The sequence below is a fragment of the Carcharhinus amblyrhynchos genome, chromosome 26, assembly GCF_965287045.1.
Source record: "Carcharhinus amblyrhynchos chromosome 26, sCarAmb.v2.hapA, whole genome shotgun sequence".
NCBI lineage: Eukaryota > Metazoa > Chordata > Chondrichthyes > Carcharhiniformes > Carcharhinidae > Carcharhinus > Carcharhinus amblyrhynchos.
In genome coordinates, this window is record NC_137349.1 from 39,494,829 (window position 1) to 39,519,022 (window position 24,194).

Below are 24,194 nucleotides of genomic sequence, written 5' to 3' on the forward strand. Positions count from 1 at the left end.
GTTTTAGTTTAGCTGTGACATAGACAAAATGCTTAAAAAGCAAACTGGGCATTTTTGCTTTCAGGAATGGCTCATAGATCAGTTTGGGGTAGATTTGATTCAAGGTGATATTTAAATAGAATGAATGAACCATCTTGCTGTATGGTTAATAATCCAATTAGTGTTGCTAGTGAGAATGCACCAGGGCACAATTAACTTCCAAGATTTGGCTGAATTTCCAAATCAGGCAGGGTGTTTGGTCAAGGCAGCCATTGGGAAATGAACAAGGGAGAGGTTGTCCTAAAGATTTTTAGTTGTGGGTGGGGGAAGCTGTGTGCACCTACTCCTTCTGTCTGTAAAGAACATTATTCATGACAACATAGAGTCCACTTATCAACCAATTACAACTTTTATATGGTGTAAATTGTTCCCTCCAATATTATCTGTCCTCAAACAAAGAACAAAATCAGCCTGGGAAACAGGCTCTTCGACCCAACGAACCCGCGCTGCCATTTCAACACCACCAGTTTCCCCTCTCCACCCACGACCCCTGTCTAATGTTTTATGGCCATCTAGATTGAGGGAATCTGATTTAGGCTGATTGGCAGGAATAAATTGTCCCTGACAGCACATCCTCCAACCAAAAGAGAAAATACTGGAAAATCCCAGCATCTGTAAGGAGAGAAAAGAGCTGACGTTGAGTCCAGATGATCCTTTGTCAAAGCTAAAAGGCAGAGAAAGTGGGAGGTATTTGTGCTGCAGGGGACAGAGAATGAAAGATGAGTCATGGCCACAGAAAACAGGGGAAAGGCTGCTAATGGCAGCCCATTAGAGAGAATGGAAGGTGTAAATGGCAAAGAAGCTGAAATAAGGGTAAGCTGTGACAGCTGAAGATGAGAGGAATGTGTGGGAGAGAGGTAAAATTGAGGAGAAACAGGAATTGAAGGGGACAAAATAGAGGGAAAGAGTGGGGGGGGAAAGAGAAATAAAAGGTAGAACAGTAAAAAATGGAAACAAAGGGATTGAAGGATAGTATCTCCTGGTGAGTGCAACATGAAAAGCTTCATCAGCAATAATCAGAGGAAGAGGAGTAGATATCTGAATACAGGTATACATTCATGTATAAACAATATACTGAAATAGAGTAAAGCAAGGAGCTGATATTGATTTGTATATTAATGGCTTAGACCAAGTACAACTGGACCATGTTTAATTAGTTCTGGGAAGCAGTGTGCTACACAAATCTAGAATGTTCACCAAGCCTATTGGTTGCCTGGAGCCCAACAATCCATCTTCATTATTTCCCTGTAGCTTGTAACCCCTCCCCAGCCCCCTTGTACCCCGGGGGATGGCAAAAGATGTGCCATTCTCGGCACACACACTAGAAGTATTAGCAAAACTAAATGGAGGGAATATTAGATGTAGATTTTGTTACTTCTAAAATGTTAGCATGTGCTTTCTGTATGCCTGTACTGTGCACAAGGTAAAGTTTACTTATTAGTCACAAGTAAGACTTACCTTAACACTGCAAGTAAGTTACTGTGAAATTCTTTCAGAATGTGGGAGGAAACCCATGCAGACACAGGGAGAACATGCAAACTCCATACAGACAGTGACCTATGCTGGGAATCGAACCCAGGTGCCCGGTGTTGTGAAACAGTAGTGCTAACCACTGGGCCACCCCAAATTTGGAACTAAATTGAAATACTGGAGAAAGTGCAGACTGGACTTTACCAGACTGGAGTTGGCAAACTCAGATCAAGTTCTGAATGTACTCTAGAATTTCCAGAGTTTCTTCATACCCTCCATTTCCAAATGATGAGGCAAATAATCCTCAGGAATGCTAATTCCCAGGGAAAGTCACTGCCACATCTGTGTGGGTGGTTTGTATTGTCTGAACTTTCAAATATTCCTTAGGTTGGAGATTGTTTGGGAAATTAGTGTGATGTTCATTGGCAAAATATAGGAATACAGGCGATGGGAATCAAACATGTTAAAGGGTTTAAATAAAGGTCAATGTAGCACATCTGCAATTTCAGAAGGTGTTTGGATATAGCAAGACTGATTAAAATAGGCATAAGACAAGGACACATGGAATGTGTAACATGATTCATATGGGCATCACGGCAGCAGGCTGAATCTAGTGGGGTGTAGTGAGCAGTGTTGACGAGGGTACTGAGGAATATATTCAATGATAAAACTAGGTGGGCAGCAAGCTGTGGAGGACAAGTTGTGAGAGTGGGTGGGGAGAATGTACTATCTCCCCTTGATATTCTAACATCAATAAATCAATGAATTCTCCAACATCCTAGGGATCACCAATCAACAAGAAACCTTTACCTCCAATCATCCAACCGTATAAACACCATGGTTACAATAACAGGCCAAAGGCAGAACACACTATCCAGTGCTTGGATCAGCATCCCATCCACTGCTGCTACTGTGAACTGGAGGAGTGTGGACCATCTACAAGATACGCAGCAGCAGGTCATCAAGGGTCCTTCAATACATTCCAAGACCACTGCCCCTACTGCAGAAGGACAAGGGCAGCAGAAGCATAGGAACACTACAATCTGCAAGTTACCCACCAACTCACACCATCCTGACTTGGAACGACATCACCACTCTCTCAATGTAATTTCAAAATCCTCATACTCCCTCCCCTCCCAACAGCACGGTACTGACACTTGACGGTCTGCAGCTATTCAAAGTTAGTTCACCACTGGACCAATAAACATCTTGCCAGTGTGATGATACTGTGCCTTTAAGAAATGTATTTGTGTCACGTTTCTTGTGCAGGATTTTTTAGCAGTCATTTTTATTATCGGTGTTGCTTTGTCTGTAATCGGCAGCCAACAAGTTGATGCTGCAGAAGTGTAATTGGTCCTAACGACTGGAATGTTCGTTTTAATCTGGGCTAATGCAGATCTGTTAGTATAGTGTTTTACCCTGGGGTTTTTCAGAGCTGTGCTTGGTTACGTTCATTGACAGAAAAAGTTACGTGAGGGCAGAGATGGCCTCATGGAAAAAATAAGTTCAGTTGCCGCTTGGGAGCTGCAGAGAGAAGTAGCTTTCTGTCTCTCTCTCTGGAGTCTGGGTACTGTCGAAAATAGATCTCTGCATCTGATGTTCATTTATATAAACAACATAGGTGACTATGTGAAAGTTAGGAAGAATGTCTATTCAACAGTCAGTGAGTTATTATAATGCCTCCATTTGGAAACCTTGAACCATTCAACGCTAATTTGGAGGATTGGGTCCAACATGTTCAACACCTGAGATACTCCTTCAAAACAATCGAAATAGTGTGGGGAGGAGTAGCCGAGAGTAATTCTGTTCACAGCCTGTGGTGCCCAAAGCAATAAATTGATAAGAAGCTTGACTTCTCCGGATGCCCTGACACTAAAACCTTTGAAGAACTCACAGAAATGTTCAAAAGGTATTATCACCCAAAGCTCTCTGTAACTATGCAGAGATGATGTGGGTATGCCGGCGTTGGACTGGCGTAAACACAGTAAAAAGTCTGACAACACCAGGTTTTAGTCCAACCTATTGATACAGATTTAACTCAATGGCAAGAGCTCCCGGGGAGGTGAAAGCACCTTTTATGCTGAGGCTGAACATTGTGAATTTGGATCTGCTCTTAATGAATGGTTCAGAGATCGGTTAGTGTGTGGGGTGAATAATACAGAAGAAACTTGGGAATCTGAAATAACCCTAAAAAAGGTTCCCTAAAACCCTAAAAAATTGCTCTTGCTGTGGAAAGTGTGGAAAATGTTCCAATATCAAAGCTTTTACAAAGGGTCACCTGGACTCGAAACATCAGCTCTTTCTCTCCTCACAGATGTTGCCACACCTGCTGAGATTTTCCAGCATTTTCTCTTTTGGTTTCAAATTCCAGCGTCTGCATTAATTTGCTTTTATTTGGAACTATTAGACCTGCCCTTACCCCATCTCACTGATAGGGTCCCCAACTGGGATTCAATGTATTCCTGGAGGATTCATCGCACGATCTTCCCCCTCGTTCCAGCCATTAGTCACCAACACATCCATCCCTGTGACCTACTGCATTCCTACACCAATTGGAAAGCAAAATGACTCATCACCCAACCGGATAACTGTCAGCCAAGCAGCCTTTCCCCAGTTTCAATGTTTTTTACATCTGGGAAAGAGAAATGTGGAAAGAAAATGGGAAAAGAAACCAATCTTTCTGATTGTTCTCCAGGGTTGGACACAGGAGTGTCCTGGAGATTTGATGCTCAATTCCTGGAGAGTCCAGGCCAATCCTGGAGGGTTGGGAACCAGTGGACTGCACTATATGCTGATGTCATTCCATATTCCCCTAAATCTAACTTTCAAATCCCGCAGAGAGGCTCCAAGTCAAACTTTCTTTCCTGGAACAGACTTGAGTGGGTGCATTTGCTAAAGTGTGATTGGGAGCTGGAGAGAGGCGGAGAATTGGAGCTGACTGAAGAGGCGGAATCGCTTCCCGAGTATCCCGTGGGACAGGGAGCCTCTGCAATGGGATTGCAGCTGGATTCCCGGCTAGAAAACGGGCTGGTGTTTGCGGGAAGTGATTGTCCTGATTCACTGGCCGGGATGGGAGCTTGGCTGCTTTCTTGGGCTCTCTGCTTCCTGGCCGCCTCCTCACTCTCAGGCCAGCCGCTACTCCTGGGGAGGGATGATGTTTGTGTCCCAGAGGCAGGCTGGAGATTTGAGTGCGGTCACTCCGGGATCAGCAGCGCTGAGTGTATCCGCCAGGGTTGCTGCTTTGATCCCCGGAGCTCCAGCCCCCATCGCTGTTTCTCCAGTCTGAGAAAGAGCCCAGGTAACAACAAGACTCACCCCCACATCTCCCCAGTCTAGTGGAGACAGAGAGAGGAGAGAATCTAACTGGGAAATGGGGCATTTGTTGTTGCCTCACTGTGTGATGGAGATGGGTAGGAATGGCTATTCGGCATCTGAAGCTTCAAGTGTTAAATTCCTTCAGTGAAATGTTAATGTTCACTCTCTCTAGCCTGTTAGCAATAATGACAAATACACTAAACAGCTGGCTGCTTTAACCCTGTGCTGATCTTTTATTGTGGAATTTATCTCCGGTGAATCTATCTAAACAACTGGACACTTTTTTCCTGTGGATAATCCGCCACAGAAAGCATCGATGTGACCATCCCACAGGGAGCAGCTTCCCTGCTTGGTGAAGCTGAGGTTTGGGGTGACTGGGAGTTTGGGTGATATTAGACTCTGTCTGACCCATGTGATGGGTGTGTTGCTAATGATACATGGTTTATTCAGGGCTGGGATAATATTTGCTGCTTCTGGGTGCTGTGATGATGGCCACTTGCTCACTATTCCTTATTAATGGAAACTAGTGTTTGAAATGATCACCCAGTAAAGAGAAATTAAGTTAATTACAGATGACTAACTGGTGTTGAAGGAAGGTTGCATTGAGTAACAGGAGCACCAATTGGCTCCAGTATCTATTGAATGGGATTCACTCACTGTTACCTGATCCACTTTGCTGGTATTTGTACTAAAGTAAACTCTCAGGAATTCAGTAATGTTTATGGATGTTGGTGTTGGGCATAATTGTCTCATCACCAGGTTCACTAAGTAGATTAGGTCTGTACTTGTTGGAGTTTAGAAGGATGAGGGGGGAATCTTATAGATGTATAAGATAATGAAGGGGATGGATAGGGTAGAAGTAGAGAGATTCTTCCTGCTTAGAAATGATAGCAGAACTAGAGGGCATAGCCTCAAGATAAGGGGGGGGGGTGTGTAGTTTAGATTGAGGGAAGAAGTTCCTCCTCAACTCCAAAGGGTGGTAAATCTCTGGAATTCTCTACCCGTTGAAGTGGTGGAGGCTACCTCACTAAATATATTTAAGTCATGGGTAGATAGGTTTCTGATAGACAAGGGAATTAAGGGTTATGGGGAGAAAGCAGGAAAGTGGAACTGATCCACTTCAGATCAGCCATGATCTTATTGAATGGTGGGGCAGGCTAGATGGCCTACTCCCGCTCCTATTTCTTGTGTCCATTCCTGTTCACAGTTCTGTGGGTCTAACTAGGGTTTTGTCCAATGGCAGCACAACATCTGCATCTCTCTAACTCCAGCCCTTTTAGATGTTCTGAACTGGACTATTTTCTGTACCTGTTGGTGGTGTTTTGGGAAACTGAGCACCTGAACCCCCAAATCTCACTGGCTGTCGACAGAGTTTAACTTTGCCTTAAAAATAGGCTGATAGATCCTTTTTTTTCATTTGAAATGAATAATATCAACTTGTTAAAATTTATTTGCTACAACTTTGTCCATTTGCCTAATCTAATAATACCCTGTTTTGTCTAAATTTGTATATTTGAGCTTTTTATGCCATTATCTAAGAATGAATATCATAAATAAGGCCCTGAGCCAATTCCCTGTGGGGTGCCACTCAGCCCATCCTCCCAGTTCGAGTGTGTGTCCATTACTACAACTCTCTCTCAACCAATTTTCTATCCACGAACAGCGATCAACCTTGAATTGCATGGGCTCACACCCTGTTTAATCTCTTGTGCAGGATTTTATCAAAGACCGTCTGGAAGTCCATATGAATAACATCTAGTCAACTTGCCTCTGCCCACCATCTTTGTCACTTCAACAAATTATAGTTGGTCAGGCATGATCTGCCCTTATGAATCCATGCTGACTCTCTTTGGTCCTCTGTTAGTTTCCTTTGGCTGTCTTCCCTTTCTACTGTGAATACTGAAGTAAAATACTTGCAGTCTACCATTTCCCCATGGTCATTCACATTCCCATGCTCTGAGTCAATAATGCCTTTAATCAGTTGCTTCACCTCTGTCTAACTGTAAAATTGCCTTTCATTGTCATTTGTCCTTTTTCCTTGCTATTGATCTGCCCTTGTATTGTCAAATGATTTAATTTCCATCTCCATTTTTATGTAAATGAAGAACAACAGTGGCTGAGATCTTTCTCCTCTTACCATGTCCCTTTTCATAAAGTAATCTCAAAAGTGTGTCTTTGAAACTGAGCTTCTTCCTAACATTCCATTTATCTAGAGTTTGATGATATTATTGTGCTTTGAGTGGTTGGATTGTATTCCTTTGCAGCGTGCACAGCTGATGGTCATTTCATCATCGTGATCTCCAAGAACCTGACCCGTCCTGCCCTCAACCTGTCATCTCTGTATGTGAAAGATGGACAAGAGGCTGAGTGCCAGCCTAAACTAACCACCGGGCAACTTGCGGCCTTCCGCTTTCCAGTCACCTCTTGTGGCTCCAGCAAGCGGGTGAGTATTGAAGGGTCAAGGCATTCTCCCAGTAAGTGAGCCAGCTTCTTATTAAGCAGCCTCTTCATTGCAGGAGGAAGATGGAACCTTGGTCTATGAAACAGATGTCTTGGGCAAGAGGATGATTGAGACTGGGAAGCTGGGCTCAATAACTCGGGACAGCACCTTCGGGTAGGAGGGTGGTGGGAGTTGTTGGTATCAGAGGGGATGTGTTACTGAATGAAGCTGCAACTACTTGTGTCTGTCTGCAGCCTGCACGTCCAGTGCCAGTACAGAGGGAGGCAAGAGACTGGCTTACAGATCAATGTCACAGTTTACATGGTTTCTCCACCACCACCTGCTTCAGAAGAAGGGATTCTGAAACTGGAACTGCGAATAGCAAAAGGTAGAGGTGCCCTGGGGAATGGAGAATGGGATTAGTGGGGATGTATCCATACAGGGAGTGACTGGTTCTTGTGTGTGTGCCCCCCAGATGGTGACTACAGATCATGGTATGTGAACAGTGAGTACCCCATTTGGAGAATCCTTCGGGAGGCAGTGTTTGTGGAGGTTCGTGTCCTGGGTCGCAGTGACCCAACGCTTGTCCTGAGGCTGCATGACTGCTGGGCAACTCCTGTGCCAGCCCCAAACCATGAGGTGCAATGGAGTCTGCTGGTGGATGGGTAAGGAGTGTGAATGGGAAGGCTAATGGCTTTTGGACATTAAAATGACTGGACTGCTTCTTATCTCTTTCCCCCTCACCAAATGGCCATAAACTGGTGCAGAGTTGCCTCTGCTGATCAGTGAGGGTCTTGGACAATTCCAGGGAGGTCACGTGGGCTACACTTGGCCAAATGGATCTGCTCCCTTCAAGAACCCATATGACCCCTTGCTGATTTGTGGTTGGTACAATGGGTGCAGACACCAATGTATTCCAGAACTAGTCTTTAGCAAGTTGAAATAAATATGCTCTCCATTTCTACTTCCTTATCCTCTGCAATGACATCTGCAGCACTTTGGCGGCGCCCCCCCCCCCCCCCCCCCCCCCATGGTACATTCTCCAGGTTCCGGTCAATGTGTCCCATGTTTTTTACATTGGGAATCTCCCTGGGTTGTTATCCCAGTGGTTCTAATGCTCTACAGTCAAACCATTGTGAATGGCACATACCATCTGTGGTGAGTAGTTTTAATACATTTCAGCTCCAGTTTCTTGGTCAGAAACATTCCTGACCTCCAGTAATATCCCACATGGAATTCTCCCAGCTTGGAATAATGGAATGAACAAATTGGGAAATCTTTCAATGAAAGAATGGAATCACCTCTGGAACACAACACCAGTGACCCCAAACTAATTTTATTGATATTTAACAGATCAGATACCCCTCCCTGCTCTGACACCATTTGCTGACTGTTCCAGGTGTCCCTATGAGGGTGATGACTATCAGACTCTCCTCCACCCAGTCATGTTTTCTGGCCTGAAGTTCCCAACACATCACAAGCGGTTTGAACTGAAAACATTTGTTTTCTTGGACAGAGAATCAGAGCAACCTCTGACTGGACAGGTAAGCAAGAGAAATCCAAGCCAAGCCTCCCTTTCTGCCTGGCTCCTTAACAGCCTGGTTCATCCAGGAACATGAAGATTCCCCCTAAAATGTCTCCTTTCCATTCTAGGTTTACCTGCACTGCAGTGCTGGGGTCTGCTCACCCTCTGCTCAGGATGACTGTACACCCAAATGTGTCCCAAGTGAGTTCTTGTTTGATGTCTCCTGAATCAGGATGATGCTTCATTAAGACAGGCAGAGATGATGTTTGAATGGAATATCTGGTTAGTGTGCTGTGACTGGAGGATTCTTCTATCCCTCAGCATCTACACTCCTCTATCAATGGGAGGAGCCTTTCTGAGTGGGTGCTCCAACTGTAGGCCTGTCTGCACCCCTCTGAATGCCCATCATTGCAAACATGGGTCTGCTCTACCTGAAACAAGGGTGCCACCAAGTTTAGTTGGCAATCTAGCAATTTGTAGTGAGTTGTACCCAACATGTAGAAAAGGGAAACATTCTCTAGGGAACTGTAGCGTCATCAATATGTAAACTGTCAGAAGAATTGTCAAGTGATGAGCTGAAATATCAACCCTAAACAAGCCTTGATGTTCCACATCAGTTAGTGCTCAGATGTCACCCTGAAACTTGGAATCTAATAGCAATATAGCAAATGTGTTAGCAAGATGACTGATTTTGCTAATGCTTGTGCAGTGTGGCAGGGCAAGACACCATTTTGGGATTTCTGACTTGCATTAAAGTTTGATCAGACTGAGGGTTAGTCTAGGCATTTTTTGGCAAACTCTGTAAATGACAATCCATAATATGAAGGGAGTGTAGACAATCTGTTCTCATCACTTGAGGATTTTAGAAAATTAATCTGTATTGTGTCTGAACTGTCTGACTTCTCTTCCCAATAGAGAGACGCAGGAGTCCCCGTGACCATGAGGGAACATTAGTGAGTTCTCCTGGCCCCATCATCCTGGAAGATGAGGGGCTTCAGTCCAAGAAACAGCATGAAGCAAGTGGTAAGTAGAGACTTTTCAATAGTCCATCTGTGAGCTCTCTTGAATATAATGTCTTCTAATCTTCCATTAGGTGCTGCTGAATCTCGTGCTTGGCTTGTGCAAGGAGTAGCCATTGGCTTCATGATGGTGTCCCTGTGCCTGCTGGTGGTGATGGTTACAGTGTACATGAAGAGACCAAAAGCTGTTGCTTGTCAGTGTAGAATCTGAACCAAAATAAACTTCAGATGAATGAGTCCTGGGTGTTGTAGAATTGTTTTCAGCTGGCTAAGGATTGTAGACACTACTTCAAAGCAAGAAGATAGTATCTAATACTTCTCTATCATTGTTTTCATGATTTACTCACCGCCTCTACTGCATCATGCTTGATCCAGGCTTTTCAAATAATACAAACTCTTGTTTGTGGAGCATGCAATCCAGGTGATGTGTGAATCTTGGAGCTTCTGGCTCCAGTGGTTGAGCCACCCTTGATCACAAACATTGTATCAGAGGCTGGAACACAACCTTGCTGCAGAATTGGCAATTCACCTGCCCACACCAGTCTTTGAAAGGACTGTCTGCTTAGTACCACTTCTCCCTGCCCCATTGTCTTGTCCACGGCCTACCCCAAGGCTATGAGTACCAGGTCCTTGTTTAGGATCTGAAAACCCCCAATCTTTATTAGCATAGCAACAAACGTTGTACAGAAATCCAAGAACATGAATACTTAAACCATTATGGATCAATGACAGATTACTTTTCATAACATCTTCTCCAATTTGGTAGTTTTCATCAATAGCTTTCTACAAGTTTAATCTCTCTTCCTCCCCCAGGAAGTTAAGATGCATGAGTTATCCATCTTAAGGGATGGATTCCCACACAGCTTCAGAAGTTGCCCTGAAACAATGATGTAGTTCTGGATGGGATGCTCCAACAAGTTTTCCAATCCCTAGTACAACCATCAGACTGCCCCAGAATATCAAGACAAGTAGACTCCTGACGATGGAAAAGACCCACTAAATATCGGAGTGCATTGGTGATCTATTTTAAATTGCCCTACTAATTTTTTTTTCTCCAAGGCTGTGTAGCTAAACTTTTCAAATTGAGAAAATTCTGCAAAACTCTTCCTGTGCTGTTCTTCTGGGTGACTTATCTTTGTTTAAGCCAATACAGGTTTTTTTTTGGGCCAGGTCTCTAACAGCTTTCCCTACACTATTACATCTCTCTCTAATTGCAGTTAGGCAGCCTCCAGTCTGTGGTAGAATCATTCCTTGTCAATCTGTCAAGTCCTTGTTCCGGTCAACATCCTTTCTGTAATTGGGGAGTGGGGGTTGGTTTACAGGTCACCCCCATAAACTTCTAGACTCAAATTACATTTCATGATACACTTCTAATTCTGCAAAGAATCTTGGTTGAACTGTGCTAGGAAAAATGCCTTGTTATTCTGCTATCAAATGGAGGGAGGTGACAAGTTCCAACTACTGAGGAAATAGCCTGAAATTCAAGGGGGAGATATATTTCCACTGCACAGAAAACACCTGGGTTTTAGTTTAGCTGTGATGTAGACAAAATGCTTAAAAAGCAAACTGGGCATTTTTGCTTTCAGGAATGGATCAGTTTGTAGTTGATTTAATTCGAGGTTATATTTAAATAAAATGATCTCTTGCATCTTACTGTATGGTTTATAATCCAATGAGTGTTGCTACTGAGAATGCACCAGGGCACAATTAACTTGCAAGATTTGGCTGAATTTCCAAATCAGGCAGGGTGTTTGGTCAAGGTAGCCATTGGGAAATGAACAAGGGAGGGGCTGTCTGAAAGCTGTTTAGCTGGGGGTGGGGAAGCTGTGTGCACCTGCTCCTTCTGTCTGTAAAGAACATTATTCATGACAACATAGAGTCCACTTATCAACCAATCACAACTTTTATGTGGTATAAATTGTTCCCTCCAATATTATTATCTGTCCTCCAACCAAAAGAAAATACTGGAGAAAATCTGTAAGGAGAGAAAAGAGCTGACATTGAGTCCAGATGATCCTTTGTCAAAGCTAAAAGGCAGAGAAAGTGGGAGGTATTTGTGCTGCAGGGGACAGAGAATGAAAGATGAGTCATAGCCACAGAAAACAGGGGAAAGGCTGCTAATGGCAGCCCATTAGAGAGAATGGAAGGTGTAAATGGCAGAGTAGCTGAAATAAGGGTAAGCTGCGACAGCTGAAGATGAGAGGAATGTGTGGGAGAGAGGTAAAATTGAGGAGAAATAGGAATTGGAGGGGACAAAATAAAGGGAAAGAGTGGGGGGGGGAAAGAGAAATAAAAGGTAGAACAGTAAAAAATGGAAACAAAGGGATTGAAGGATGGAATCTCCTGGTGAGTGCAAGATGAAAAGCTTCATCAGCAATAATCAGGAAGAGGAGTAGATATCTGAATACAGGTATACATTCATGTACAAATAATATTCTGAAATAGAGTAAAGCAAGGAGCTGATATTGATTTGTATATTAATGGCTTAGACCAAGTACAACTGGACCATGTTTAATTAGTTCTGGGAAGCAGTGTGCTACACAAATCTAGAATGTTCACCAAGCCTATTGGTTGCCTGGAGCCCAACAATCCATCTTCATTATTTCCCTGTAGTTTGTGACCCCCTCCCCAGCCCCCTTGTACCCCGGGGGATGGCAAAAGATGTGCCATTCTCGGCACACACACTAGAAGTATTAGCAAAACTAAATGGAGGGAATGTTAGATGTAGATTTTGTTACTTCTAAAATGTTAGCATGTGCTTTCTGTATGCCTGTACTGTGCACAAGGTAAAGTTTACTTATTAGTCACAAGTAAGACTTACCTTAACACTGCAATGAAGTTACTGTGAAATTCCCTTTGTCACCACAGTCCAGTGCCTGATTGGGTCAGTGCAGCACATCTTCCAGAATATGGGTGGAAACCATGCAGACACGGGGAGAACATGCAAGCTCCCTACAGACAGTGACCTATGCTGGGAATCGAACCCAGGTGCCTGGTGTTGTGAAACAGTAGCGCTAACCACTGGGCCACCCCAAATTTGGAACTAAATTGAAATACTGGAGAAAGTGCAGACAGGACTTTACCGGACTGGAGTTGGCAAACTCAGATCAAGATTGGAATTCACTGTAGAATTTCCAGAGTTTCTTCATACCCTCCATTTCTTTGCATCATGAACAAATAATGAGGCAAATAATCCTCAGGAACGCTAATTCTCAGGGAAAGTCACTGCCACATCTGTGTGGGTGGTTTGTATTGTCTGATCTTCCAAATATTCTTTAGGTTGGAGAATGTTTGGGGAATTAGTTTGACATTCGTTAGCAAAATATTGGGATACAGGCGATGGGGATCAAACATGTTAAAGGGTTTAAATAAAGGTCAATGTAGCATATCTGCAATTTCAGAAGGTATTTGGATATAGCAAGACTGATTAAAATAGGCATAAGACAAGGACACATGGGATGGGTAACATGATTCATATGGGCATCACGTCAGCAGGCTGAATCTAGTGGGGTGTAGTGAGCAGTGTTGACGAGGGCACTGAGGAATATATTCAATGATAAAACCCAGTGGGCAGCAAGCTGTGGAGGACAAGTTGTGAGAGTGGGTGGGGAGAATGTACTATCTCCCCTTGATATTCTAACATCAATAAATTGATGAATTCTCCAACAGCCGAGGGATCACCAATCAACAAGTAACCTTTACCTCCAATCATCCAACCATATCAACGCCATGGTTACAATAACAGGTTAAAGGCAGAACACACTATCCAGTGCTTGGATCAGCATCCCATCCACTGCTGCTACTGTGAACTGGAGGAGTGTGGACCATCTACAAGATACTCAGCAGCAGTTCATCAAGGGTCCTCTAATACATTCCAAGACCACAGCCCCTCCCGCAGAAGGACAAGGGCAGCAGAAGCATAGGAACACTACCATCTGCGAGTTACCCACCAACTCACACCATCCTGACTTGGAACGACATCACCATTCTCTCAATGGAATTTCAAAACCCTCATCCTCCCTCCCCTCCCAACAGCACGGTACTGACACTTGACGGTCTGCAGCTATTCAAAGTTAGTTCACCACCCGAGCAATAAACATCTTGCCAGTGTGATGATACTGTGCCTTTAAGAAATGTATTTGTGTCATGTTTCTTGTGCAGGATTTTTTTAGCGGTCAGTTCTATTATCGGTGTTGCTTTGTCTGTAATCGGCAGCCAACAAGTTGATGCTGAAGAAGTGTAATTGGTTCTAATGACTGGAATGTTAGTTTTAATCTGAGATAATGCAGATCTGTTAGTTTAGTGTTTTCCCCTGGGGTTGTTCAGAGCTGTGCTTGGTTACATTCATTGACAGGAAAAGTTAAGTGAGGGCAGAGATGGCCTCATGGAAAAAATAAGTTCAGTTGCTGCTTGGGAGCTGCAGAGAGAAGTAACTCCCTATCTCTCTCTGGAGTCTGGGTACTGTCGAAAATAGATCTCTGCATCTGATGTTCATTTATCTAAACAACATAGGTGACTATGTGAGAGTTAGGAAGAATGTCTATTCAACAATCAGTGAGTTATTATAATGTCTCCATTTGGAAACCTTGAGCCATTCACCCTAATTTGGAGGATTGGTTCCAACATGTTCAACACCTGAGATACTCCTTCAAAGCAATCGAAATAGCGTGGGGAGGAGTAGCAGAGAGTAATTCTGTTCACAGCCTGTGGTGCCCAAAGCAATAAATTGATAAGAAGCTTGACTTCTCCGGATGCCCTGACACTAAAACCTTTGAAGAACTCACAGAAATAGTCAAAGGGTATTATCACCCAAAGCTCTCCGTAACTATGCAGAGATATAGATCTAACTCAATGGGAAGGTGAAAGCACCTTTTATGCTGAGGCTGAGACAAATGGTTGAACTTTGTGAATTTCGATCTGCTCTTAATGAGTGGTTCAGAGACCGGCTAATGTGCGGGGTGAATAATACGGCCATACAGAAGAAACTGTTGGGAATCTGAAATAACCGTAAGAAAGCATTAGAAATTGTCCTTGCTGTGGAAAATGCACAAAAAGGCACAATGGAACTTCAAAGTGTGCCAGCTGGCAAATTCCCCCAGTTTGGAAGGAAACTGCCAATGGCAGTAGAGCCAGGGATGTGGGCGCAGAGCTTCAAGAATAAAGAATTAATCAAACAGAGAGAATGCAGAGGTTTTGGCGGTTCGGTCTACAAACCAAGAACTGTGAAGAATGTGTCAGTGTGGGGGAGCCCACCCCCAGGGGAGTGTGGGTTTAGGGATGCTATGTGTTACGCCTGTAGCTGAAAGGGGCATGTAGGAAGCAAGTGCAAGGCTAAATAGGACCTGCCGGGTGCCAGAGCATCAGTGCACAGGGTAGAGAGTAAGTCTGAAGAAGGATCTGATGTATACACAGTTTCACAGTGGCATAGTCATTAGAACTACTGCCTCACAGCACCAGGGGGTCCAGGTTCAATTCCGACTTTGGGTGAGTCTCTGTGTGGAGTTTGCACATTTTCCTTGAGTTTGCGTAGGTTTCCTTCCTCTATGGATCCCTTTATGGATCCATCTGCCCCTCTACCGCGGCTACGTTCATGGCTACGTGTCCCTGGAGAGGGAGCATGCGGTATCCATGGGCGCGGTTGACACATTCCGTGCCCGTTGGGCACCGCAGGGGCTGGGGTGCATCATCGACCCTGAGAATCACATTATGATTTAATGTTTTAAGTTTCTTTTCGAGTTTGGTTTTTGGTTCGGACTTCTCCCCCTGCCTTTTTGGGACCTGCCCCTTTTTAATTTGTCCCTAAGTTAATTTGAGTTTGTTTATTTGGTTGGTGTCAAAAGAGCTGTCCCAAAAGACAAAAAAACAGACTTGAGTGGGCGAGTTTGCTAAAGTGTGTTTGGTCTCTTCAAGGTCAAAACCAAATAGACAAACTCAAGTTAAATCAGGGTCTTTCAGTTTCTTGATCTTGCGGGTCAAACCAAGTAGACAAACTTAAACTACGTTCGGACAAAGAAAAAGGGGGCAGACCCCCAAAAGGAGGGGGAACGGCCCGCACAAAAATAAAGTACAAGAATCAAATCAAATGAAAATGTGATGATTAGGGTCAATAATGCAGCCCAGTTAAAGTGGGATTGGGAGCAGGAATGAGGCAGTGGAGAGAGGCGGAGAATTGGAGCTGATTGAAGAGGCGGAATCGCTTCCCGAGTATCCCGTGGGACAGGGAGCCTCTGCAATGGGATTGCAGCTGGATTCCCGGCTAGAAAACGGGCTGGTGTTTGCGGGAAGTGATTGTCCTGATTCACTGGCCGGGATGGGAGCTTGGCTGCTTTCTTGGGTTCTCTGCTTCCTGGCCACCTCCTCACTCTCAGGCCAGCCGCTACTCCTGGGGAGGGATGATGTTTGTGTCCCAGAGGCAGGCTGGAGATTTGAGTGCGGTCACTCCGGGATCAGCAGCGCTGAGTGTATCCGCCAGGGTTGCTGCTTTGATCCCCGGAGCTCCAGCCCCCATCGCTGTTTCTCCAGTCTGAGAAAGAGCCCAGGTAACAACAAGACTCACCCCCACATCCCCCCAGTCTAGTGGAGACAGAGAGAGGAGAGAATCTAACTGGGAAATGGGGCATTTGTTGCTGCCTCACTGTGTGAAGTGTAGGAACGGAGGGAATCCTCAGCTTGAGTGAAGGAGCTAACTGAGTGGTTTGGATGGTTTTAGACCGGGTTCTGAAGGTGGGAGGCTCTGTGACTGGAGTTAGAGAGAATCTCCGGCATGGGATCAGCAAATGTGCTTCAGTTTGGTAATATTTACTCCTATTACCAGTGTGAAAGAAGTGCAATGGGTCTTATTGGGGACAAAGGTGCAGGACAAAACTTTCCCGTTTGCTCTATTAATGAAGAATCTGATACACTGGTGTGACAGTGAGGCTGGCTGTGCTTGGAACAGATGGGTCACTTGCTCTGGATGGTTTGCAGCTCAACTTGTTGGGGGAAGTGGAGATGGTGGAAGGGTTTTGCCACAATCTCTCCGCCCCAGGATATGGGTGAGGTGTTGGGAGGATTGGAGTAGATCAAATGTGATACCCTCAGTGTAACAGTGCAGGTTGTACCTGTCAGTTGTTAGATTGAGATTTTATTAAGAAATTAACAGGTGCTGACTCAGTGCCAGGGACCCAGGTTTGATTTCTGGCTTGGGTTGCTGTCTGTGGAGTTTGCATGTTCTCCCCATGTCTGTATGGGTTTCCTCCTGTAGTCCAAAGATGAGCAGGCATGTTGATTGCCTGTGCTAAATTGACCCTAGTGTCAGGGGGTTAGTGGGGTAAATGGTAGGTTGTAGGGATTGGGCCTGGGTGGGATTGTGGTCAGTGCAGATTTGATGGGCTGAATGGCTTCCTTTGGCACTGTTGGGATTCTATGGATACTAACAGGTACTTTTGAGAATCAAGGAGTGACAATGACTCTGTGGGCATTTTGAAATAACACAAGGTTGATGCAGGGAATGTTGTGGATACTGACTATGGAGACTTCATTGAATGAAGTATGGGAGAGAGTCCTGTAATAACAGATCAGCAGAATGGGTAGTCAAGGCTGATGGCATTTGATGGTGATGTGATGTATTTTGGTGGTGGGGATAGAACAAAGAAACTTACAGCGCAAGAACTGGTCCTCCAAATATGCACTGACCATGTTGCCTGACTTAACTAAAACCCCCTATCCTTCTGGGGACCAAATCCCTCTATTCCCATCCTAGTCATGTACTTGTCAAGATGCCCCTTAAAAGTCACTACCATATCTGGTTCCACTATCTCCCCTGGCAATGAGTTCCAGGCACACACTGCTATCATCTGGTTTTTTTTTTAAAATCTGCCTCCTCTCTAAAAATTGTCTTGTGCCTTAAACCTATGCCCCCTGGTAACTGACTCTTGCACGCTGGGACTATCCACTCCAGCCATCTCTCTCAATCTTGTAGACTTCTATCAGGTCTCCCCTCAACCTCTCTCGCTCCAGTGAGAACACACCAAGTTTCTCCAACCCCTCCTCATGGCTAATGCGAGGTGGTCCACTTTGGTAGGAATAATGGTAGGAAGGACTATTACTTACGTGGCGAAAAACTGCAGCAGGCGACGGTGCAGAGGGACCTCGGGGTCCTTGTGCATGAGTTGCCAAAAACCCAGCCTGCAGGTGGTCAGGAAGGCGAATGGGATGCTGGCCTTCATAGCGAGGGGGATTGAATATAAAAGTAGGGAGGTCTTGCTGCAGCTGTACGGGGCATTGGTGAGGCCGCAGCTAGAGTACTGTGTGCAGTTTTGGGCGCCGTACTTACGCAAGGATATTTTGGCCCTGGAGGGAGTGCAGAGGCTGTTTACTAGGCTGATGCCAGAGTTGAGGGTGTTGAGCTATGAGGAGAGGCTGAATAAACTAGTCTTGTACTCGTTAGAGTTTAGAAGAATGAGGGGAGATCTCATTGAGACGTATAAGATGATGAATGGGATGGATAGGATAGAGGTGGAGAGGCTCTTCCTGCTCAAAGGACAGTAGGACTAAGGGGCACAGACTCAAGATAAAGGGGGGACGGTTTAGAACGGAGTTGAGGAGGAACTTCTTCACTCAAAGGGTGGTGAATCTCTGGAATTCTCTGCCCATTGAAGTGGTGGAGGCTGCCTCGCTAAATATTTTTAAGACACGGGTTGATGGCTTTTTGATAAGCGAGGGGATTAAGGGTTATGGGGAGAGTGCGGGAATGTGGAACTGAGCCACGACAGATCAGCCATGATCTTATTGAATGGCGGGGCAGGCTTGAAGGGCTGGATGGCCTACTCCTGCTCCTATTTCTTATGTTCTTATACCAGGCAACATCCTGGTAAATCTTTTCTGTACCCTCTCCAAAGCCTCCACACATACTACTTGTAGTGTGGTGACCAGAATTGAACACTATATTCCAAGTGTGGCCTCACTAAGCTTCTATAAAGCTGCAACATGACTTGTCAATTGTTAAACTCAATACTCTGGCTGAAGGCAAGTAAGCCTTCTTGACTACCTTCTCCACCTCCATTGCTACTTTGACCAGCATATCCAGATCCTTTTCCCTATCAATACTCTTTAGGGTTCTGCCATTTACAATATACTTCCTATCTGTATTAGACCTTGCAAACTGCATTACATCACATTTGTCCCAGTTAAACTCCATCTGCCCAAGTCTTCAACTGATCTGTATCCTTGAGTCCTCATTGCTATCTGCAAATCCACCAATCTTTCTGTCACCTGCAAAGTTAAGAATCAATCCAGTTACACTTTCCTCAATCATTTGTGTAAACAGCCTTGTTTTCTCTTTAATCTTGCTCCTTGCTTACGTTTCTTGTATTCTGCACTTGCTTTGTGTGTTCCCAGCCTCCTAACTTTGACAAATGCTTCATTTTTTTCCCTTTGAGCTCATAATGTATCTTGTTATCGAACAGAGGCAATTCTGATGCTGGGAGGGACTGTATGTATTGGAATATCAGTGCATGTAGAGTAACTGGCAAAACAGCATGTTGAGTTTTAGAAGACTGGGGTTGTTCCAGTAACTTGCTGTTCTGTGCTCACTCATCCATTCAACAATTAATTATTTGTATCTTTTTGAGACTTAACACTTTGTCATTGGGGCCCCTACCCACCAATAGGAGCAGTGGTAATAAATTCTCTTTACAGCATGCACAGCCGATGGTCATTTCATCATCGTGATCTCCAAGAACCTGACCCGTCCTGCCCTCAACCTGTCATCCCTGTATGTGAAAGATGGACAAGAGGCTGAGTGCCAGCCTAAACTAACCACCGGGCAACTTGCGGCCTTCCGCTTTCCAGTCACCTCTTGTGGCTCCAGCAAGCGGGTGAGTATTGAAGGGTCAAGGCATTCTCCCAGTAAGTGAGCCAGCTTCTTATTAAGCAGCCTCTTCATTGCAGGAGGAAGATGGAACCTTGGTCTATGAAACAGACGTCTTGGGCAAGAGGATGATTGAGACTGGGAAGCTGGGCTCAATAACTCGGGACAGCACCTTCGGGTAGGAGGATGGTGGGAGGTGTTGGTATTGGAGGGGATGTGTTACTGAATGAAGCTGCAACTACTTGTGTCTGTCTGCAGCCTGCACGTCCAGTGCAAGTACAGAGGGAGGCAAGAGACTGGCTTACAGATCAATGTCACAGTTTACACGGTTTCTCCACCACCTCCTGCTTCAGAAGAAGGGATTCTGAAACTGGAACTGCGAATAGCAAAAGGTAGAGCTGCCCTGGGTAATGGTGAATGGGATTAGTGGGGATGTATCCATACAGGGAGTGACTGGTTCTTGTGTGTGTGCCCCCCAGATGGTGACTACAGATCATGGTATGTGGACAGTGAGTACCCCATTTGGAGAATCCTTCGGGAGGCAGTGTTTGTGGAGGTTCGTGTCCTGGGTCGCAGTGACCCAACGCTTGTCCTGAGGCTGCATGACTGCTGGGCAACTCCTGTGCCAGCCCCAAACCATGAGGTGCAATGGAGTCTGCTGGTGAATGGGTAAGGAGTGTGAATGGGAAGGCTAATGGCTTTTGGACATCAATGAAGCAGAAACATGACTAGGCTGCTTCCTGTCTCTTCCTCCTTACCCCAGTAACCATAAACCCACCAGGGAGAGGGAACACTGCACCAAGGAGAGGGTCTTGGCAATTCCAGTCTGAGGGAGGTCACATGGGCTGCACTTGGCCAAATGTTCTTGCTCCCTTCAGGAACATGTGACCTTTTCCTACTTGTAGAGTCAGCACCCATTGTACTGGCCAATAATTTATTCCAGAAACTCATTCACAAGATGAAGGAAATGTGCTATTTTTACTTGTGTACATCACCTGGAAATGGTAGGCAGCCTTTTTGTGGCCGTCCATGACTAAATTCTCAGGTCAGAGTGGCAAGTTCTTTAAATTGGGAATCTTGCTGTGTTGTTACCCCAGTGGTTCTAGTGATCTACAGTCAGATCATTGGAAATGGCAAGTACCACTTGTGGTGAATCGTTTCAATACACTTTAGGCTCAGTTTCTCTCAGTCAGAAACACTCTTGACCTGTAATATTCCACATGGAATTCTCCCTACGCTGAACCAAATGGTGACCCAGCTTAGAACATTGGAGTCAACAAATTGGGAATTTTTCACTGACAGAATGGGTTCAACTCTGGCACAATCATCAATACCTCAACTGAATCCCCCTCCCTGCTCTGACACCATTTGCTGACTGTTCCAGGTGTCCCTATGAGGGTGATGACTATCAGACTCTCCTACACCCAGTCATGTTTTCTGGCCTGAAGTTCCCAACACATCACAAGCGGTTTGAACTGAAAACATTTGTTTTCTTGGACAGAGAGTCAGAGCAGCCTCTGACTGGACAGGTAAGCAAGAGAAATCCAAGCCAAGCCTCCCTTTCTGCCTGGCTCCTTAACAGCCTGGTTCATCCAGGAACATGAAGATCCCCCTAAAATGTCTCCTTTCCATTCTAGGTTTACCTGCACTGCAGTGCTGGGGTCTGCTCGCCCTCTGCTCAGGATGACTGTGCACCCAAATGTGGCCCAAGTGAGTTCTTGTTTAATCTTTGTGGCAATGAAGCATATTTCTGATTCACATTTTGTAAGAAAGGAATATCTGGTTAGTGTCCTATGACTATGTAACAATTTGTAATGGAATTTTATCCTGTGGGGAGCTGTAGTGTCACCAATATATAAACAGTCACTAGAATTGTCAATCAAATAGAAACTGAAATATTAAACATTAATAAATAGATCTTGATTTTCTACAAGTAGTTGTTCAGTACTTATTGCTCAGATATTAGACCCTGAAACTTAGTTTCTAACAGCAATATGATGGGACAGACTTTACCAGATAAGTGATGTCACTAATGCTTGTGCAGTGTGGCAGAACAAAACACCCATTGTGGGATTTTTGCACTAAAAGTTGTGATCAGTGAGGGCTAAGCATCTATTGGCAAACTCTGCAAATTATAATCCATAATGTTGAATGCAGACAATCTGCTCCTCACTGAGGATCTTGGAAGATTATTCTGAACTGTCTGATAACCTCTTCCCAATAGAGAGACGCAGGAGTCCCCGTGACCATGAGGGAACATTAGTGAGTGCTCCTGGCCCCATCATCCTGGAAGATGAGGGGCTTCAGTCCAAGAAACGGCATGAAGCAAGTGGTAAGTAGAGACTTTTCAATAGTCCACCTGTGAGCTCTGTTGAATATAATGTCTTCTAATCTTCCATTAGGTGCTGCTGAATCTCCTCCTTGGCTTGTGCAAGGAGTAGCCATTGGCTTCATGATGGTGTCCCTGTGCCTGCTGGTGGTACTGGCTACAGTGTACATGAAGAGACCAAGAGCTGTTGCTTCTCAAATGTAGTGAAATTCTACAGTGTAGACCCTGAATAAAAATAAACTTCAGATGAATGTGTCCTGGGTGTTGAGTAGAATTATTTTCCATGCAGTCTTGTTTTCAGCTGGCTGAGTACAGTAGATGTACAATTCTTCAAAGTAAGATACAGAAGTATTTGTACTTTAGGTCCCTTTCATTTGCAAGTTAAGCTTCACCAGCAGATACTAACAGTTAGCCTAGTTTTCATGTTTTTCCTCAAATTGCCTCTACTGTATCCTGTTTTATCCAGGCTTGTCTTTTTATAAAACACTATAGATCCCCTTAGATGCAGATCTACTGCCTGAGTTTCAATCAATGAATCATTAGAATGCTGCAATGCAGAAAGAGGCCCTTCAGCCCATTGAGTCTGCACCAACCACAATCCCACCCAGGCCCTACCCCCATATCCCTGCACATTTACCCACTCATCACTCTAACCTATGCCCATCAACCTAACCTGCATATCTTTGGACTGTGTGGGTTTACTCCCAGACATAAATGTACAAACTCCACACAGACAGTGACCCAAGCCAGGGATCGAGTCCAGGTCCCTGGCACTGTGAAGCAGCAGTGCTAACCGTTGTGCTGTGAATTTGTAGATGATGTGATCTAGTTTTTGGCTCATTTTTAGGCCCAAATATTGTATGGGGATGTAACATAGCCCTGCAGTCTTGAGGCAATTTACCTGACCACACAGGTATTTGAAAGAACCATCCAGGTATTACCACTTCTCCCCACCCCTGCCCCCCATAATCTGCCTACTACCCAACAGGGCTATGATTAATAAAGACATCTTTAGAATCTGAAAACCCTACAGTTGTACAAAAAAAAAGCCTTGAGTGTTACACAAAAATGGAAGTACGTACTACAATGCTACATTTCTTCAAATGTTTGCTGATATTTGATTCTCATGGCTGTCTTCAAGTTTTAATTACTGCTTTCCCCCCTCCCAGTCCATTTGTTTCATATCCCACCGGGAAGGTGGGGAGATTGAGAAGAGATACGGGGATGGGTTCCTCCACAGGCTCATAGCCCTGAAACCAAACAGGGGCCTCTGTCAAAATTTTCCACCTGATGGTTGCGGACCTGTTACAAACATCAGTACAGACTGCTCCACAACACCAAGGCAAGTGGTCTCATTCTAATGGTAACTTTGGGCTGCCAAGATCAGCTCTCAAATATATTTTGAGCTGCACTGGTGATTGAATCATCCAGTGTTCCTCCATCAGTATATATTTTTAATAGTTACACTTCCTGCCTGGAGGCAAAACATCTTCAATTTGAAAAATTCTGTCAAAAACTCTTCCTGCACGCTTCCTCAAGATCTGGGTGATTATCCTTTGTGGTATTTAAGCCAGCGCATAGGCTGGTTGGGTCCCTGACAGCTTTCTGTCATTACTACATCCATTTTTAATTGTAGTTGGGCAGCCTCCACTGTACCCAGGGTCATTCCTTATCAATATATAGTGTCCTTGTTCAGGTGAACCTACCTTTCCACAATTAGTTACAGCCAATAAGAGGCAGTTGGGGGTGTTGTAGATCACAAGTCATATGATTAACATGCAGACAAGCCATGAACTTTTAGACTAAAATTGCAAAGCAGAAATGTTGTCTGAAAATGTAAAGACTCTTGATTTAAGCCATACCAGAATAATACATGTTTCTAGCATCAAAAGGGTATTGGTGACTATTGAGGAAATTTCCTCCGCTTCAGAGCCCCAGGCTTTCAAGAGGTAGACACGTTTCCAATGGCACAGAAAGCCCAGGGAGAGTTTATAGTTTAGTTGTGATGTAGGCTGCTAATTACTGTTCAAAAGCAAAGATGGCATTTGTCTGTCAAACAGTTCACAGATCAGTTTTGGGATGGTTTAATTCAGGGAAGGAGTAAATAGAATGACAATTGACCTGTTGCATGGTGCTCTAGGGTTTATAAATCCAATTGGTGTTCTGTAGAGAATGCAGCAGGGAGCAGTTAACTCTGGTTTTTTAAA

The 24,194-nt window shown here is 44.6% G+C and overlaps 2 protein-coding genes across 2 annotated transcripts; both read left to right on the forward strand.

Moving 5' to 3' along the window:
- The first annotated feature begins 4,487 nt into the window (after positions 1–4,487).
- LOC145358675 (zona pellucida sperm-binding protein 4-like) lies at positions 4,488–10,019 on the forward strand. Its single transcript, XM_080212897.1, has 9 exons — positions 4,488–4,807; positions 7,089–7,267; positions 7,341–7,438; positions 7,519–7,652; positions 7,740–7,929; positions 8,664–8,808; positions 8,918–8,990; positions 9,705–9,812; positions 9,883–10,019. Exons 1-9 carry the CDS (start codon positions 4,501–4,503, stop codon positions 10,017–10,019), a joined length of 1,371 nt encoding a protein of 456 aa, XP_080069023.1. The 5' UTR covers positions 4,488–4,500.
- Positions 10,020–16,118: 6,099 nt separating this feature from the next.
- LOC145358676 (zona pellucida sperm-binding protein 4-like) lies at positions 16,119–22,191 on the forward strand. Its single transcript, XM_080212899.1, has 9 exons — positions 16,119–16,347; positions 19,487–19,665; positions 19,739–19,836; positions 19,917–20,050; positions 20,138–20,327; positions 21,043–21,187; positions 21,296–21,368; positions 21,883–21,990; positions 22,061–22,191. Exons 1-9 carry the CDS (start codon positions 16,119–16,121, stop codon positions 22,189–22,191), a joined length of 1,287 nt encoding a protein of 428 aa, XP_080069025.1.
- The last annotated feature ends 2,003 nt before the right edge of the window (positions 22,192–24,194 follow it).